General features: G+C 41.8%; 1 protein-coding gene across 1 annotated transcript in view; it reads right to left on the bottom strand.

Moving 5' to 3' along the window:
- Positions 1-7562: 7562 nt before the first annotated feature.
- Positions 7563-15339, bottom strand: part of LOC132406925 (B-cadherin-like) — a 53844-nt gene continuing 46067 nt past the window's right edge. The window contains exons 13-16 of the mRNA XM_059993058.1: positions 14705-14926; positions 13761-13891; positions 12243-12383; positions 7563-9407 (exon numbers count right to left, since the gene is read on the bottom strand). Coding sequence (XP_059849041.1) covers positions 9198-9407; positions 12243-12383; positions 13761-13891; positions 14705-14926 — 704 coding nt within the window. The 3' untranslated portion in view covers positions 7563-9197. The remainder of the gene's footprint in view (positions 9408-12242; positions 12384-13760; positions 13892-14704; positions 14927-15339) is intronic.

The raw sequence follows: 15339 nt of genomic DNA, 5'->3' as shown, positions 1-15339 counted from the left end.
GAGCAGTGTGGGTAGTGTGAGTAGTGTGAGCAGTGTGGGTAGTGTGAGTAGCGTGGTTAGTGTGAGTAGTGTGGTTGATGTGCGTAGTGTGTGTAGTGTGAGTAATGTGTGTAGTGTGGGAAGTGTGAGTAGTGTGGTTGATGTGCGTAGTGTGTGTAGTGTGAGTAATGTGTGTAGTGTGGGAAGTGTGAGTAGTGTGCGTAGTGTGTGTAGTGTGGGTAATGTGTGTAGTGTGGGTAGTGTGTGTAGTGTGAGTAATGTGTGTAGTGTGGGAAGTGTGAGTAGTGTGCGTAGTGAGGGTAGTGTGTGTAGTGTGGTTAGTGTGAGTAGTGTGGTTAATGTGGGTAGTGTGTGTAGTGTGAGTAGTGTGGGAAGTGTGGGAAGTGTGAGTAGTGTGGGAAGTGTGGGAAGTGTGGTTAGTGTGGGTAGTGTGAGTACGTAATGTGGGTAGTGTGAGTAGTGTGTGTAGTGTGTGTAGCAGGGGTAGTTTGCCAGTTGTGTATTTGGGTAGGTAGGTACCTTTAAGTATGACTGCAAGGATGAGCCAAGGAATGAGATGCTGGTGAGGTTAACATCAGTGGTGAGAACGTTACTGGGGGGCATTCTGAGAGATTGGTTGTAATTGCATTTTGAAAGGTAAGGACAGAATATGGATAATTGTGTCTTGAGTTTTTTTAAAAGAGGTGAGAAGAAAGACAGAGGGTAAGGCAGGATACATTGTCTACATGGTCATTGTCAAGTTCCTGCATTGAAGATTAATTTGGGAAGTTAAATCACAAGGGATGCAGGATGAGTTGGCCAATCAGATACAAGATTGTCCTGGTAGAAGGAGTGTGAGGGTGGTCATGAAGGGTTGTCTTTCAGATTGGAGGACTGGGACTAAAGGGTGCTACAGGGATCTGGGTTCACAGTTGTTTGTCATTTATATTTACAACTTGGATCACAATATAGGTGGTGTAGTTATTAAGTATGCAGACGGCACCAAGGTTGGTGGTCTGGTCTTAAGCTGGCAGTGAAGCAAGCATTCTAAGTTTGTAATAAAATCCTGATCAACTGTGGAAATGGGTCAGGGAATGAACTTGCACAGCAAATAGTACGACCCTGGACAGAGAGCTAGGGGTACTTGTAGATACATTTCTGAAAGTAGCAGCACAGATAGACAGGTTTACTTAGAGGCAACACAAACAAAATGCTGGAGGAACTCAGCAGGCCAGGCAGCATCTATGGAAAAGAGTAAACAGTCAATGTTTCGGGCCAGGACTGGAAAAAAAGGTGGGAAATCAGAGTAAGAAGGCGGGGAGAGGGGAGGAAAACGCACAAGGTGGTAGGTGATGTGTGAAACCGGGGGGGTGGGGGTAGTGAAGTAAAGAACTTGGAATAGATTGGTGAAAGAGATAGAGCTGGAGAAGGGGAATTCTGATAGGAGAGGGTAGAAGACCATGGAAGAAATAGAAGGAGCAGCACCACCGGAGGGAGGAGATGGAGGTGGGGTGAGAGAGGGTATTGTGAACAGGGAATGGTGATGGAGGGAGGGCATTAATAGAAATTTGAGAAATCAATATTCATGCCATCAGGTTGGAGGCTACCTTCAGAGCCTCCTCTACTACCACAATGAAGCCACACTCCGGTTGGAGGAGCAACACCTTATATTCCATCTGGGTAGCCTCCAACCTGATGAGAGGAGGGAGAAGGGAAAATGTCTGGGATGGGTGAGATTTTCGAGTATGCTGACTGTTTTACTGAGGCAGGGAAAAGTGTCAACAGACTCCATAGAGGGGAGGCTGGTTCCTGTGCTGTGCTGAGCTGTGTCCAAACTCTCTGCAGTTTCTTGCAGACACGTGCAGAGCAGTTGTCATACCAAGCCATTATGCATCCAGGCAGAACGCTTTCCATGATGCATTGTAAGAGTCAATGGGGACATGCTGAACTTCTTCAGCCTCATGAGGAAGTAGAGGCATTAGTGAGCTTTCTTGACCGTGACATCAATATCACTGGACCAGGACAGGCGATTGATCATATTCGCACCTAATAGGAACCTGAAGCCCCGAACCACAACACTGTTGATGTAGAGAGGAGGATGTGTACAGCCCCTTTCATGAGGTCAATGGCCAGCTCTTGTTTTGCTGTCTTTCTGATAAAGGTTGTCATAATACAATGTCATTAAACATTCTATCTCTTTTCTGCACTCTGACAATTTGTTATTTGAGATGCAGCCCATTTCTATGGTTTAATTTGCAAATTTGTAGATGGAGTTAGAGTTGTTGTTGTGTGATCACTTGAGTGGAGTTTGATGTTCTCCTGAGGGGTTGTCTACTGGTGGGTCCTCAAGCGGCTGTAGACGCTGATCTGGGATCCACACCTTCTGGGACAGTGCGGACATGAGTAAATGGTGGCTCTGGTTAGAGGTTGGGTCATTCGGATTTTCAATCCCTCTTCTCACTGTGGAGGTTGTTCTAATGTAGCCCAGCTCCCTCTTGAACAGATTTCCTCCCGATGTATCTATAGAGTGCAGAGTCTTCCCAATTTTTAAGATGTAATATTGAATTTCTTCAGGCTGATTTTGATGTTATATTCCTTTGCCCACCAGGGGCTCACGACAGCAGGGAGTAAAGGATCTGTTTGAGGAAATGTGAGTTAGACATCCGGATGGCATGAGCTATCCATGGGAGTTGGTGTTGCTTTATCGTGGTGGAGATGCTGTTCATGTCGGCCTCCTCCAGTGAGCTGGTGTTACTGCGTCTGTCCTTCCAGCTGATCCCGAACATCCGTCACAAGGATCCTTGGTGGGATTGTTCCAGGGCATCCAGGTACCTACTGTAGGTAGTCCATGATTCAGCTCCACACAGTCACGTAGGAAAGACAACTGCTCCTTAGACCAAGCACCACACACAAAATGTTGGAGGAATTCAGCAGGGCAGGCAGCATCTTTGGAAAAGAGTAAATAGTCGACATTTCAGGCAGATATTGTCCATTTTTATGGAAAGCCTGTTGTCCATTCGATGCACGATTGGGATTTCATGTGGCAGGTCTTGTCAGGTGAAGGGTGGCAGCAATAAAGATAGTAAATAGAGAGGGTGCAGTGATAGTCTGTGACCCCTGCCTCCACAGTGAAGGGTTCTGATTCAGTGCCGCTGTCACTGAGTATTGTGGCTGACATACCGTCATGCAGTAGCTTCAGTGTTCCCAAGTACTAAGGGCAGCCATGCCTTTATAGTACAGTATACGCCAGGGAGCTCGGCAGTCTACTGTATCAAATGTCTCTGTTAATTCTATGAAAGCCAAGTACAAGAATTGCCTTTGTCTGCAACATTTCTTCCTGTAATTGCTGTGCTCTGAAGATAATATCCTTTGCCAAGTTTAGAGTAGTATCTGGCCTTGCAGTCATGAGTGTACAGGAAGTAGAGTAGGGGCTGAGAATGCAGCCTTGTGGAGCATCAGTATTTAGAATAATGGTGGAGAATGTGTTGCTGATTGCAAACTGTTGGTCAGAAAGTCCAGGGTCCGGTTGCAGAGAGAGGTATTAACTCCCAGGGTTCAGTGTTTGGTGATGAGTTTGCTAATAGTACTGAATAGAACTCAGTTCTGATATAGTCCATTGTACAGGGGTGTCAAACTCATTTTAGGTCACGGGCCGGATTGGGCAACCGGATCAGTTGTGCACGCGCGCGCGCTCCCACGGCTTTCGTTGCCTGTTGTCATGTGTGTCAGTCTCCACTGTAACTACAAAGTGTTGCTCCTTCCCAATTTCGTTTCTTATGAAGAAGGTTGCCTAGTAAGCATTATTTTTATGATGGGTATTAACTTACAGTCGTAGGCCACAAGAAAGTTGTGATGAGAGAGAGAAAAAGACGATGATGCTATTTTGGCTTAAGCTTGTTTTGGGAGCCACGCCCTTTCCATTAATAAACCATTTGAAATCGAACATTAGCACACACAGATGTAGACCTAACGAAACAAATTGTAAATGTAGGCTACACAACTGCACCTAATTTTTATTAGCCTGCTTCCAGCAATCAAACTCAGACAATGAACACAGTCAGCCTCTAATTTTTATTGGAGATCACATTCACAATAATAGAATAGACAGAAAATGAATGAATCACAATATTATGACACCCAATATTTCATTTTGCCTGCATGTCGCAGTGCATCGAACTGCGTCACTCATTTTACACCTGCTGCTTCCAGACACCTGACATCTCTTGGCTTTAACCAGCCTGTCAACATCGGGGACCAGTTTCCGGGCAGTTGTGATTTTCACAATGTCACTTAGATGTCTGTGTGTCAGCTGCGAGCGCAGTTTGGATTTGTTAACGTTCATTATGGAGAACGCATACTCACAGAGGTATGTTGTCCCGAACATGCAAGGAGTCTTTGAGGCAAAGTCTGTCATCTTGGGGTACATCGGTCCCAGGCATTGATAGAATGAGTCCAGACCCACGGTCTCAAATCCGAGTTACACTGAATTTCAATTGGTTCCATTTGGAGTTCCTCCGGCACATCTGATGCTGCGTTGACGGCAAACGGCGAGCAAAATAGTGAGAATTCCTTCTCGAGCCGAGTGAAGGCTTGGAAACGATTCTGAAACTCACTTTTCAGCCGTGATATGTTATCCTTGTACCTGTCCATGTTGTCACTATTCCCACGAGCGACACCCACGGATAGCACAGAGGGGAAATGAGCTGAGTTGCTCCGGGATAGTTGCGTCTCCCACCGGCCTAATTTAACTTGAAAGACACGAACGCTGTCGTAGGATTCCGTAACAAGTTTGTTGCGGCCTTGCATGTCAACATTAAGCACATTTAAGTGCTCTGTTATATCCACCAAAAATGCAAGATCATGAAGCCAGTCTGGGCCATCCAACCCTGTCACTCGCTTGTCTTTCTCCTTCATGAATGGCCCAATTTCTGCACGTAATTGTGAAAAAAAGCGTTTGAGCACAACCCCTCTGCTCAAGCAGCGCACTCAGTGTGGTAGGGTAGGCCGTGCCCAATGTTACCTTTGGCAAAAGAGTGTCAAGTTGCCGATGGTTGAGTCTCTTGGCTCTAATAAAATTAACCGTTTTGATTACTACATCCACGACGTTGTCCATTTTCAGGCTCCTGCTACATAACGCCTCTTGATGTATAATACAATGAAACTTGCAGATTTCCTGCTCTGGATTCTCGGTCTGAACTTTCTCTCTGAGTTTCACCCCACCACCAGACATTTCTGTTGCCATGCTGACTCCGGTCAACCCCCAGTCTGTCCAAGGCCTCAACGAGGCTGGAGAAAACGCCGTTCGCCGGTGTGGTGTTTGTCTTGGGCACCATCTCCACAAACTCCTCGGTGACGGTCAAAGATGCATCAACACCACGAATAAATATTCCCAATCGAGCTACATCAGTCACGTCGGTGCTCTCATCAATTGCAACAGAGAAGGCAGTAAATGACTTCACTTTGTCTTTTAGCTGACTGTTCAAATCTCCTGCAAGGTCCCCGATTCTCTCTGCCATAGAATTTCTTGTCAAGCTGCTATTGCCAAAAGCCTGTCTCTTCTCAGGGCACAGCAGCTCAGCCGCCGTCCCATGCACGCTTTGATGAATTCCCCTTCTGACGCAGCCGGCCTTGGCGGCTCCATCAAGAGTCTCTCGACTTTTGGTGAACACTTCTGTTTTTTCACAGCTGCTTCAAGCTCGTTTACTTTTTGCGTTCTGAGTCGTCCTGCGTACTTGTCATATTTTATTCTGTGTGACGTCTCGGTGTCGTTTGATATTGTACCCTTTTGCCACAGCCACTTGTTGCGAGCATATCAGACACACAGGTTTGCCGTTGACCTCACAGAAGGAAAAACGATCTTTCCAATTATTGTTGAATATCCAGCCTTCGATGTCAACTTTTCTTCTCTTGGAAAGCATTTTGAACCACAACAGCAAACAGTCTCAGCCGTGCTACAGGTGTTACTGATCCGTGTACTCTGTATTTACACTGTGTCTGCCGACGTGAGTGGAGCAGTAGTGGTCTTCAGTGCCGGGTGGTCGTGCTTATGCACGGGTGGTTAACTGCCGCCTATTGTACGACTGTCGTACAGATACATAATAAATGCTCGTAAACATACTTTTTCCCCCCAGATTATCCCGCGGGCCGGTAGTTTGACTCCCGTGCTTTAATAGGTTTCCCCTCTATCCATTAAAGTGACTATCATGAATATTAAGTTAACTGTTCCATTCTCATACTAATCAATATGTACTCTTTGGAAAGTTCTGAGCCATTTTCTAATCAGTAAAGTTTGCAGCTGCAAACTTGATACAGTAAATATGTATATTAGCTCTTCAAGATCTTTATCTGACTGAGGCCAATCAACAAAATGTCTGACTTTTGGCAAAGTACTCACAATATCAGAATATTAAGTGTGAAACTCTTCTGAAAGTTAACTGCTCTGTAACTTCATGTCATATCAGTGATGTTGTTGAATGTCAATTCATTGCAAGTTACTGTAGAGCCTTATGTCCTCATCTAGGTAGTTTAATAATCTAGCCCATCCATCTTTTTAAATGATTCTAATGTTATTTTATAACAATTTTCCTTTTTTTCTATGTGCTTGTTTGTCTCCAGTCCTGTTAGCCTAATTGCTGGCAAGAATCTTGTGACCTACACAAGGAACAGCCCATTGTTAACTTCTTTGTTCAATAACACCTTGTAATCATCACATAACTGTACTGTCTTATCTGCTTTACACAAAATTGTTGTCATTCACTCCAATGTCTTTCCTAGAGAGCACTTCTTCTAATTTATCAAATGTTTCCTTCACCTGTTTCTTCAATGTGAAGGGAGCAATTCCAAGGTGAACATCTCTTTCCAGTCTTGCTTAAATTATATTGGTTGGTTAGTGTATTAAACCAGAACCATGGTAGATTTATTACTGGAGCATTGTGATCACTAAATATTATCTATTCTGGATCTGGATTTTACCTAGATATGCTTTAACGTTTACCATACTCAGTGTTGGTGATATTTGGATAAGCTTGCTTAGAGATGAATCCGTGTTGTAATTGAACAAATTCTTGCTATATTAGTCTTTGTTAGGAAATATCTGTCTTGATGTTGTTCTGTTTTCCACAACTACTGCTGGTAGAAATGCTGTAGATGCCCAGTTCTCCATTAGACCCATGGGAGCGAATGAAGGAACTGATGTCCCACCCTAGCAAAGGCTTTCCTAAAGTCCGTCTAGATATTATCAATCAACCTGCTATCACGAGAAGAATTATCCATTCCTTAAGACACTATTTTCCTACTTGCTAAGCCATGTTGACCATCCTTAATTGTTCCTTGCAGCTCTCAATAACACTTGCAACTAAAGAGAATGTACATATTTGCCTGAGATTCTACACATTCTTCCATTGCTTCTCACAATGACCTTGGTCAGGTCAACTCGATGCTGACATAAACACAGAAGAGGAAAATATCCATGACAATTAAGACGAGGAGGATATTCAAAAGGCAATTCATTTTCTTCATATCTTATATCAAAACACACAGTTTTAAAAGCACATTATTAAATACCACAATCAGACTGTCCAGGATCAGGGACAAACATTATTGCTAAAAACATTTATTAAAGCACATACATTTAAACAGTGAAAGCTCAATTAAATTTCAACAGCCAAATATGAAACTAATATAAAAAAATCAGAATTAGATAATTTACAGGCAACTTGAAATGCATAAAAATAGGCACTGCATTGGTTATCAAATTTTAAAAATGGAAACATAGACTGCCATTACTGACACAACCCCATCACCAGGAAAGTGCAACTAGCCTTCATTCAATATAATTTAAATGTCTGCATTTCAAATGAAATCAAACATTTTCTGTTCAACTAAAGACAAGTTAGCAATTATAAAATGTTGCAGTAGGGAAAAGCCTTTTGTAACTTAAGACAGTGCTAAACTATGATATTAAGCTCTTTCATGAATGTTGTCAACCAGACACCACATTTCACACACAGTGACAACTACAGGTACATGAGCCCAAATCCAGATTACCCAGACATGTGAGTGGAAGAGAAATGGAGAAATGAAAGGAGCACAGAAAGTGTCAAATGTTTGTATTTCTGTTATGATGCAAGTCTATTTATTTTCCTTACCAACTCTTTGCATGTATTGAACAATTCAGGTGTGAATTCCTGGCATTTTGGGATGTGTGGGATGGAATGAGAAGGGTCGTGAAAGATGATATACGTATTGTGATTGACAACATCATGAATTAATTTCTAGTTTTAGAAAACTTTGTCCACAGACCGTTATCCAATTCTACTGATTTTCTTTTTACCTCCACCATTATATTACAGTGGAACAAAGATGTAAGTGGATTCAGAAATCCCCACTTTAGGTTCTCTGACAAAGTCATTTTCAGTGACAAATTCAGAACATGCTACAAAAAAACCATAACCACTGCAATGATTTACAATCAATATAAATTTATATAACAGTTAATTTCATGAGATGCAAGGATCCTGTTATGTATTTAAAATATATCTGCCAATCATAAAACCAAGTTTCAAGCATATAGCAAATAACAAAAATATTTTATTTGCTCAGTCAGTAGTACATAGACAGGGAGATAATCCTATTTTTTAAATTGGATTTTCCATAAGAGCTCCCAAATAAGTATTTCCTGAGAATTGGTACATTGTCAATGTAAAGCAATTTTTGGCTAGTAGCTGTGAGAATTTTGATTACTTTAATGCCTTTAAAAGCATTACATATTAAACTCTGAAATTTTCAATTATTCAAAAGCAATACTACCTTATAAAACATTGCATACTTAAACCTTAACTTCACTAACATTCCCAATTTTACTCAAGGGCTACAGGCAACGGTTACTTGAGTAGTAGAATATTGCAACAAGAGCCTAGTAAGAAAAAATATAAAACTAAATAAACTTTGGCTCAATTAAACTTTGGAAAATTGAAAAGGCAAGTCATGGATAAATGAAAATAAAGCTCTGAGCAATGATTTATTGCAATTAGCTCAGGAAAACCTTGTTTTTCATCCAAACGATTTAGTAACTTCAAGTTCAAATGCCGGATCAACTGGAATGTAATTTCAATTCAACTTGTCACCTAATACTGCCATACACTCAGTTTGTCACTCACATTTTCAATCATTAGGTGGTTAAAAACACAAGTCTCTAAAATCTGTTTATTGTCAACTCCTCAGTCCTCGCCATCGCCGTACATTTCAGCAAGTTTCCGGAAGCGTGGGCCCCAATCGTTCAAGTGGTTGTAGTCCTGGTCTGCATCAGAGTTGTTGGATGAATTCACTGAACTTAAAGATTCTGCCTCTGAACCACCACCTTCATAATCAAACACCAAGAGGGAGTCATAGGGGGGAGCAGTGGGATCATTGTCAGCAGTCTTCAGGTTCTGTGGTGATAAAACAAAGGAAAAGTAAGTATAACTCTGCTAACTTGTGATGCTGATCATGACAGCAACAGCGCCAGTAGCAGGGCTGTTAATGATTCTGTAATAAGATGATAGCTGCTAATTAATTTAATTCAATTAGAGTTCCAGGGAGTTGGGACCCAGAGCACCAGGACAGAGTGGAGTGGTTGTGGGAAAAGATGTTAAGCCTGCATACAAAGACGAGGATCAAAATAGTTGGGTATGGTGGGAATAATGTTCAGAGTTGTGTCTATTTCTATGTAGGTTTAGCCAGAAAGATGGATGAGCTTAGAGCATGGATCAACATGTGGAATAATGACATTGCAGCTATAAGTGATTCTTGGTTGTAGGAGGGGCAGGACTGCCGGTTCAGTGTTCTGGGGTTCTGTTGTTTTAGACGTGATAGAGCAGGAGAGATGGCATTACTTGCCAGGGAAAATGTTGTGGCAGTACTGAGATAGAACAGACTGGAGAACTCATCTACTCAGGATACCCGAGTGGAACTGAGGGACAACAAAAGGATGATCAGATTAATGGGATTATATTACTGACCATCCAACAGTCAGCAGGAGTTAGAGAGGCAAATTTGAAGAAAAGTCACAGACAGTTGCAAGAAATATAAGTTTGTGACGGTAGGTAATTTTAACTACCCACATATTGTCTGGGGCTCCTATATTGTAAAAGGGCTGGATAGGGTAGAGTTTGTTAAATCTGTTGGGGAAAATTTCCTTAATTAATGTTCAGAGATCCCAAGTAGATAGCTCGTTGTTCTGTTGCTTAACAAGGGCTCTATGAATAAGTCAGAAAATTCTGGGCTGGTGAGACAGACTTATACATCAGGTCCCTTAGAATATCTTTTAGTAATTTACAAATCCAATGACCGGGTACGATATTGGAAAATACTCTAAGGGATTGGACTTGGATAGAGAAGAACTGATTAGGGATAATCAACATGGCTTTGTGCATGATACTGTCGGTCATATCTAACCAATATTGTAGTTTTTAAAGGAAGTATCCAGGAAAGTTGAAGAAGGAAAGACACTAATGTTGACCACATGAACCTTAGCAAGCCTGCTGATAAGGTCTCCATGGGGGGTTTGTTCATTTAGCATTCAGGATGAGGTAGTAAGTTGGATTAGACTCCGGCTTTGTGGGAGAAGCCAGAGAATAGTAGTAGATGGTTGCTTCTCTGGAGACTAGTGGTGTACTGCAGGGGTCAGCGCAGTGATGTTATTGTTTGTCTCTATATCAATGGTTTGAATGGTAATATGGTAAACTGGATCAGCAAATTTTTAGATGACACAAAGATTGGGGCATGACGGACAATGAAGAAGTCTATTAAAGTTTGCAGTGGGATCTGGACAAATTGGAAAATTGGGTTGAGAAATGGCAGAAGGGATTTTGTGCCGACAAGTGAGATGTTGTATTTTGGGAGGACAGACCGGGTAGGACATACACAGTGAATGCTAGGGATCCGAGGTGTGCGGTAGAACAGAAGGATTTGAGAAAACAGTCCATGAAAATGGCATCACAGGTAGACCAGATCATATATAGCTTTTTGCACGTTGTCCTTCATAAATCAAAGTATTGAGCACAGTAGTTGGGATGTTATGTTGATGTTGTATGAGATGCTGGTGAGGCATAATTCAAGTATTGTGGAATATGCACTCTCTCCATCTTACTGATATCTTTCCTATAGTTCTGGTCATCTGTGTACCCAGAAGAAAGATATCAATAAGATTGAAAGAGTGCAGAGCAAATTTACAAAGATTTTACTGGGACTTTAGGATCTGAATTATAGGGAAAAGTTGAATGACTCAGGGGTTTATTCCCGAGATAGTAGGGGAATGAGTCGAGATTTGATAGAGTTTTACTAAATTATAAGGGATACAGCTAGGGTAAATGTAAGCAGGGTTTTTTTACTGAGTTGGGTGAGGCTAGAACAAGAAGTCATGGTGGAACGAGATGCCAGTGGAAATGATATATGTGGGCCTGATTTCAACATTTAAGAGAAATCAGGATAGTTTCGCTGATGAGACAGGTATGGAGGGCTATGGATGCAGATCAGAAGAATAATTCACAGAATAATAGTTTAGCACCTACTAGATGGGCTGAAGGGCCTGTTTCTGTGAAGTAGTGTTCTATGATCCTATAACAATTTCAATAATCTGAACTTTTCAGTTTCCTGAATATATTGGGATATATCAATAATACAAACCAAACTTTGAATTTGGCTAATCGCTGACTTTTGCTGCTTAATATTCCCAAAGACCTCCGGAGTGACGAGTTCAGGTCACTTGTCTGAGCGCTGGTGGTACCATGTGACCCAGTACTACCTGCTGCATGATCGGGTGGTCAGCGACTAAACCAGCTCCCCCACAGGCTTGCCTGGTGAGGAGGGTGGCTAGACACCCTGCAGGTCAAAAAAGAAGACCTGTCAAAGGGCGGGTGAACTCTCTCGTAGGGTCAACAGCCATCTAGCAAACATGAGCCGTGAAGCATGGAAAGGGCATCCCTCACATCAAAGCTTGATCTGGCCATTCGCTGCAACAGAACATCCCCCAGCTGTTTTGGACCCCACCATGCCACTGGATCCGGGAGGGGATGTCGAGAGGGTAGGTCTGGACCTATTCAACCCCCTACTCACCTAAAATCCACTCACGCACACACTGTTCCTTTCTGAGGAGTGGGGTATCCTCAAACCCCACTAACTGACTGAGAGGAACCATCATCACCTTATGGGATGGATAGCCAGAGAGACAGAGAGAGAGAGACTCCCCAAGACCAAGGCTATTTCAGTAATGGTTGCTATCCTACCTCATCGATAAAGTTGCCGATCTCATCTGGGTTTGCAGGGCGTGGTCGATATTGTGGTGCTAAGAGTACAGGAGCCACATCATTACGTACAACTTCAGGTCTGGCATCCAGGCCCCGGTGCAGTTGACTGAGATCATAATCCTGTAAAATAAGAGTTACATCACAATATTGAGTGGAGGTGTTTCGGTACACTGATTTAATACGGGTTTCACTTCTCAATCTGCCAACTGCCCAGATGAATCAGTGAGACTCAAGCAATTGCTAGCAGACATCTTAGCAGAATGAAATATGCCTCCTGTTTCGTTACAGATGAACATACAGTATATACTGATTGCTCAGGGAGAACTGATGTGGGCCACAATTGGCTGGCCAGGTTGGGACTGAGAAGCGCCATCATGGCATCACGTCCAGCACTTGCAAAAATGGCTTAAAGCAGAATGTTGTTTGGTACCAGCAATAGCAGCTGGAAGCAAACACTTGTCACATGTATAGATACCATGCAGCTTTCAAATCCTCAGTAAGACTTGGATCCCACTGCAGCTGTGTGGGGAGGCCAAGAGATGGCAATGGAATCTAATCATGAGTAGTTATTCAGAATGGGATCTGGCTGGTTTTCAGATTGCTTCGAAGTCCATGGCAGTCATTAACTAGTTGTGAAACAAAATAACCCGCTGTCTTTCCACGCCTTGGTCACATTTCTGATGTACTCATAACAAGTTTGGATTTAAGATTCTATATCGTACAGATTTTACTCATTCTATGTACCATTGATATCAAATCTGTGGACAAATTTTCTTCACACTTCAAAATACATTCCCATGCACTAATGTTAATTTCAAAAATATGTATCTACATGTGGTATGTAATGCAAGGAATGTTTTCCAATTCATTTCACAGGAGCCCAAATTTTTGCAGCAAAAATGGATGTGAAAGTCGATAACGCAACAGATCCGAGTAAATGGATAGTAATTGGAGGAGAAAAATAGAGTTAAGGGAAACTTAAAACAACAAATTGACAATACTAGGAGCACTCAATGTATCAAGCAGAATCAGTAGGGAGAGAAAGTCAATGTTTGGTTCAGGGACTCTACATCAGAAATGGCAAAGTGAGGAAATGAGTATGCTTCTCAACCTATGAAGTGTTTTGGTAATTTAAACATTTTCTTAATCTTCCATCAATTCTTTCATGACTCATGATTAATGGTCTTCCACTGAATTAACATATGGATGATTAATTTAGATAATAAGGCATTTAGTAATTCCCCATATTACCATCTCCCATAGCAGAGCTCAAGCTGAACATTTCTACTTGGAGGACTGGTCAAGCTGGTAATGGCAGACTAGGTTTGGCTCTAACTGGCATAATGGCAGTAGGCTCAAACACCACTTTAGAACTCATGCTTAGCACGCTTTCCTGTGTAAAATACGGATCCCACGTAAGTAACAAGCAGCTTCTTGTGAATTCTACCGAAATGATCCTCAAAAAATCAAGTTTTAAACTGTGGCACCAGCACTGACCTGGTCTTCTTCACCACCACCCTCTTCATCATAATGGTAAACATTATCCCGAATGTCCTCTTCAGGCAATAATGGCTCCTTTTTGACACTTCGCTTCTTTCTTATGAAAAGTAGGAGCAGGAGGACCAAAACTGGAAGAAAATACAATTATTAAAAAAAGATACAGTACAACATTTTCCAAATCTGCAATTAGAAATGCAACTACTTTTTACAGACTTTTGTAGATATCAATGTACAACATTATACAAAGTACATGGATGCATCTCACAGCAAAATGGCCAGGCAGGAATGGAAAACTTAAGAAGGAGATCTGCAAACGAACCAAGAAGCTTACTATGGTGGAGGGTGCAGTGTTCGGTGGCTGTCACCAGATAAATGCCATGGAAATTTTAAGCAACTCATGTTGATCACAAGAGAAATAGGATGGAGGTATGAATGGAATAAAACTTGTGTGCAATCCTGGATTGCTTTCCTTCGAAGAATTAGAATTCAAAATCATGAAAGTATTAATAAAGTAAATAAGGGGCAACTGGACAATATTATGGAATTGACAGAAGAACCAGAGGAAATGAGATTTCAAAAAATAAATTTTCAATAAGTGATTGAAGTGTAGTCGATAATATCTTTTGAAAATGGCTTTGACTATATATTGTACAAAAACAAACGGGGCAAAGTTAAACAAACACACAAAAGAGAGACTAATTGTATAATTCTTAAAAAAAGTCAAAGCAAACACTGGGCACGTAACTTTCCATTCATTTTCATTCCCAAATCAAGTGGCATTTCCTCTATATTCAGTCTCATGTTCTTGAGGGAAAAATTCTTACATTGTGTGAGAATTGAATAGTAGGAGTATTCCTTAAACTTAGTTTACAACCTTATTTTCAGCAAAACTAAAGGGGATTAAGATTGATTGTTTTAAATTGTAAGCAAATGATACTCACTCAGCAAAGCCAAGATAGCACCCAGAATAGCCAAAATGCCAGGGAAGCCAAAGGCGGCACCAGCAATCCTCTGGCTACAAGCACCATTATCACAGTCGCACACTTCCACTTGCAATCCTGTAACCTGACTGAGTTGTGGTGTCCCACTATCTGTTATTCTGAGAGGGACCTCATACGTATTAGGTTCAATTTTATTCCTCAGCTTCAACAGCTTCACGTGAGCTAAATAAAAGAAAACACGTTGTTTTGTAAGTTCTACACAGGAAAGTATTGCTTAACTTGAAACATGTTTGGGCATCAGTTTGCAGACAGCAGGACAATCGCCCCTTGTGTTAGTTCTCATCAGCCGAGATTATTAGCCTCACTGCAATCTTCACTTTGATCTGGATCACCTTCTTAGTCCAATTTCCTTAATCCAATACCATTTGCCATTCTGCACCCAGTATACACTGGGCATACAGATCATAGTCCCATCAGCACTGACACACCAGCTGCAGCCCATTTTACCCATGCTATTAAAGAACTTCATATTGCACTTGATGGTGGGGGGGGGGGGGGGGAGGAGGTTACAGCAACAGAAACACATTCTCTAGGAATCTGGCTCCACAGGATTTCAAATCTTCACTTCCACCATC

Source organism: Hypanus sabinus, chromosome 17 (genome assembly GCF_030144855.1).
Source record: "Hypanus sabinus isolate sHypSab1 chromosome 17, sHypSab1.hap1, whole genome shotgun sequence".
Classification (NCBI taxonomy): Eukaryota; Metazoa; Chordata; class Chondrichthyes; order Myliobatiformes; family Dasyatidae; genus Hypanus; species Hypanus sabinus.
The sequence above is the reverse complement of the archived record's forward strand: the minus strand, read 5'-3'. Positions and strand labels throughout refer to the sequence as shown.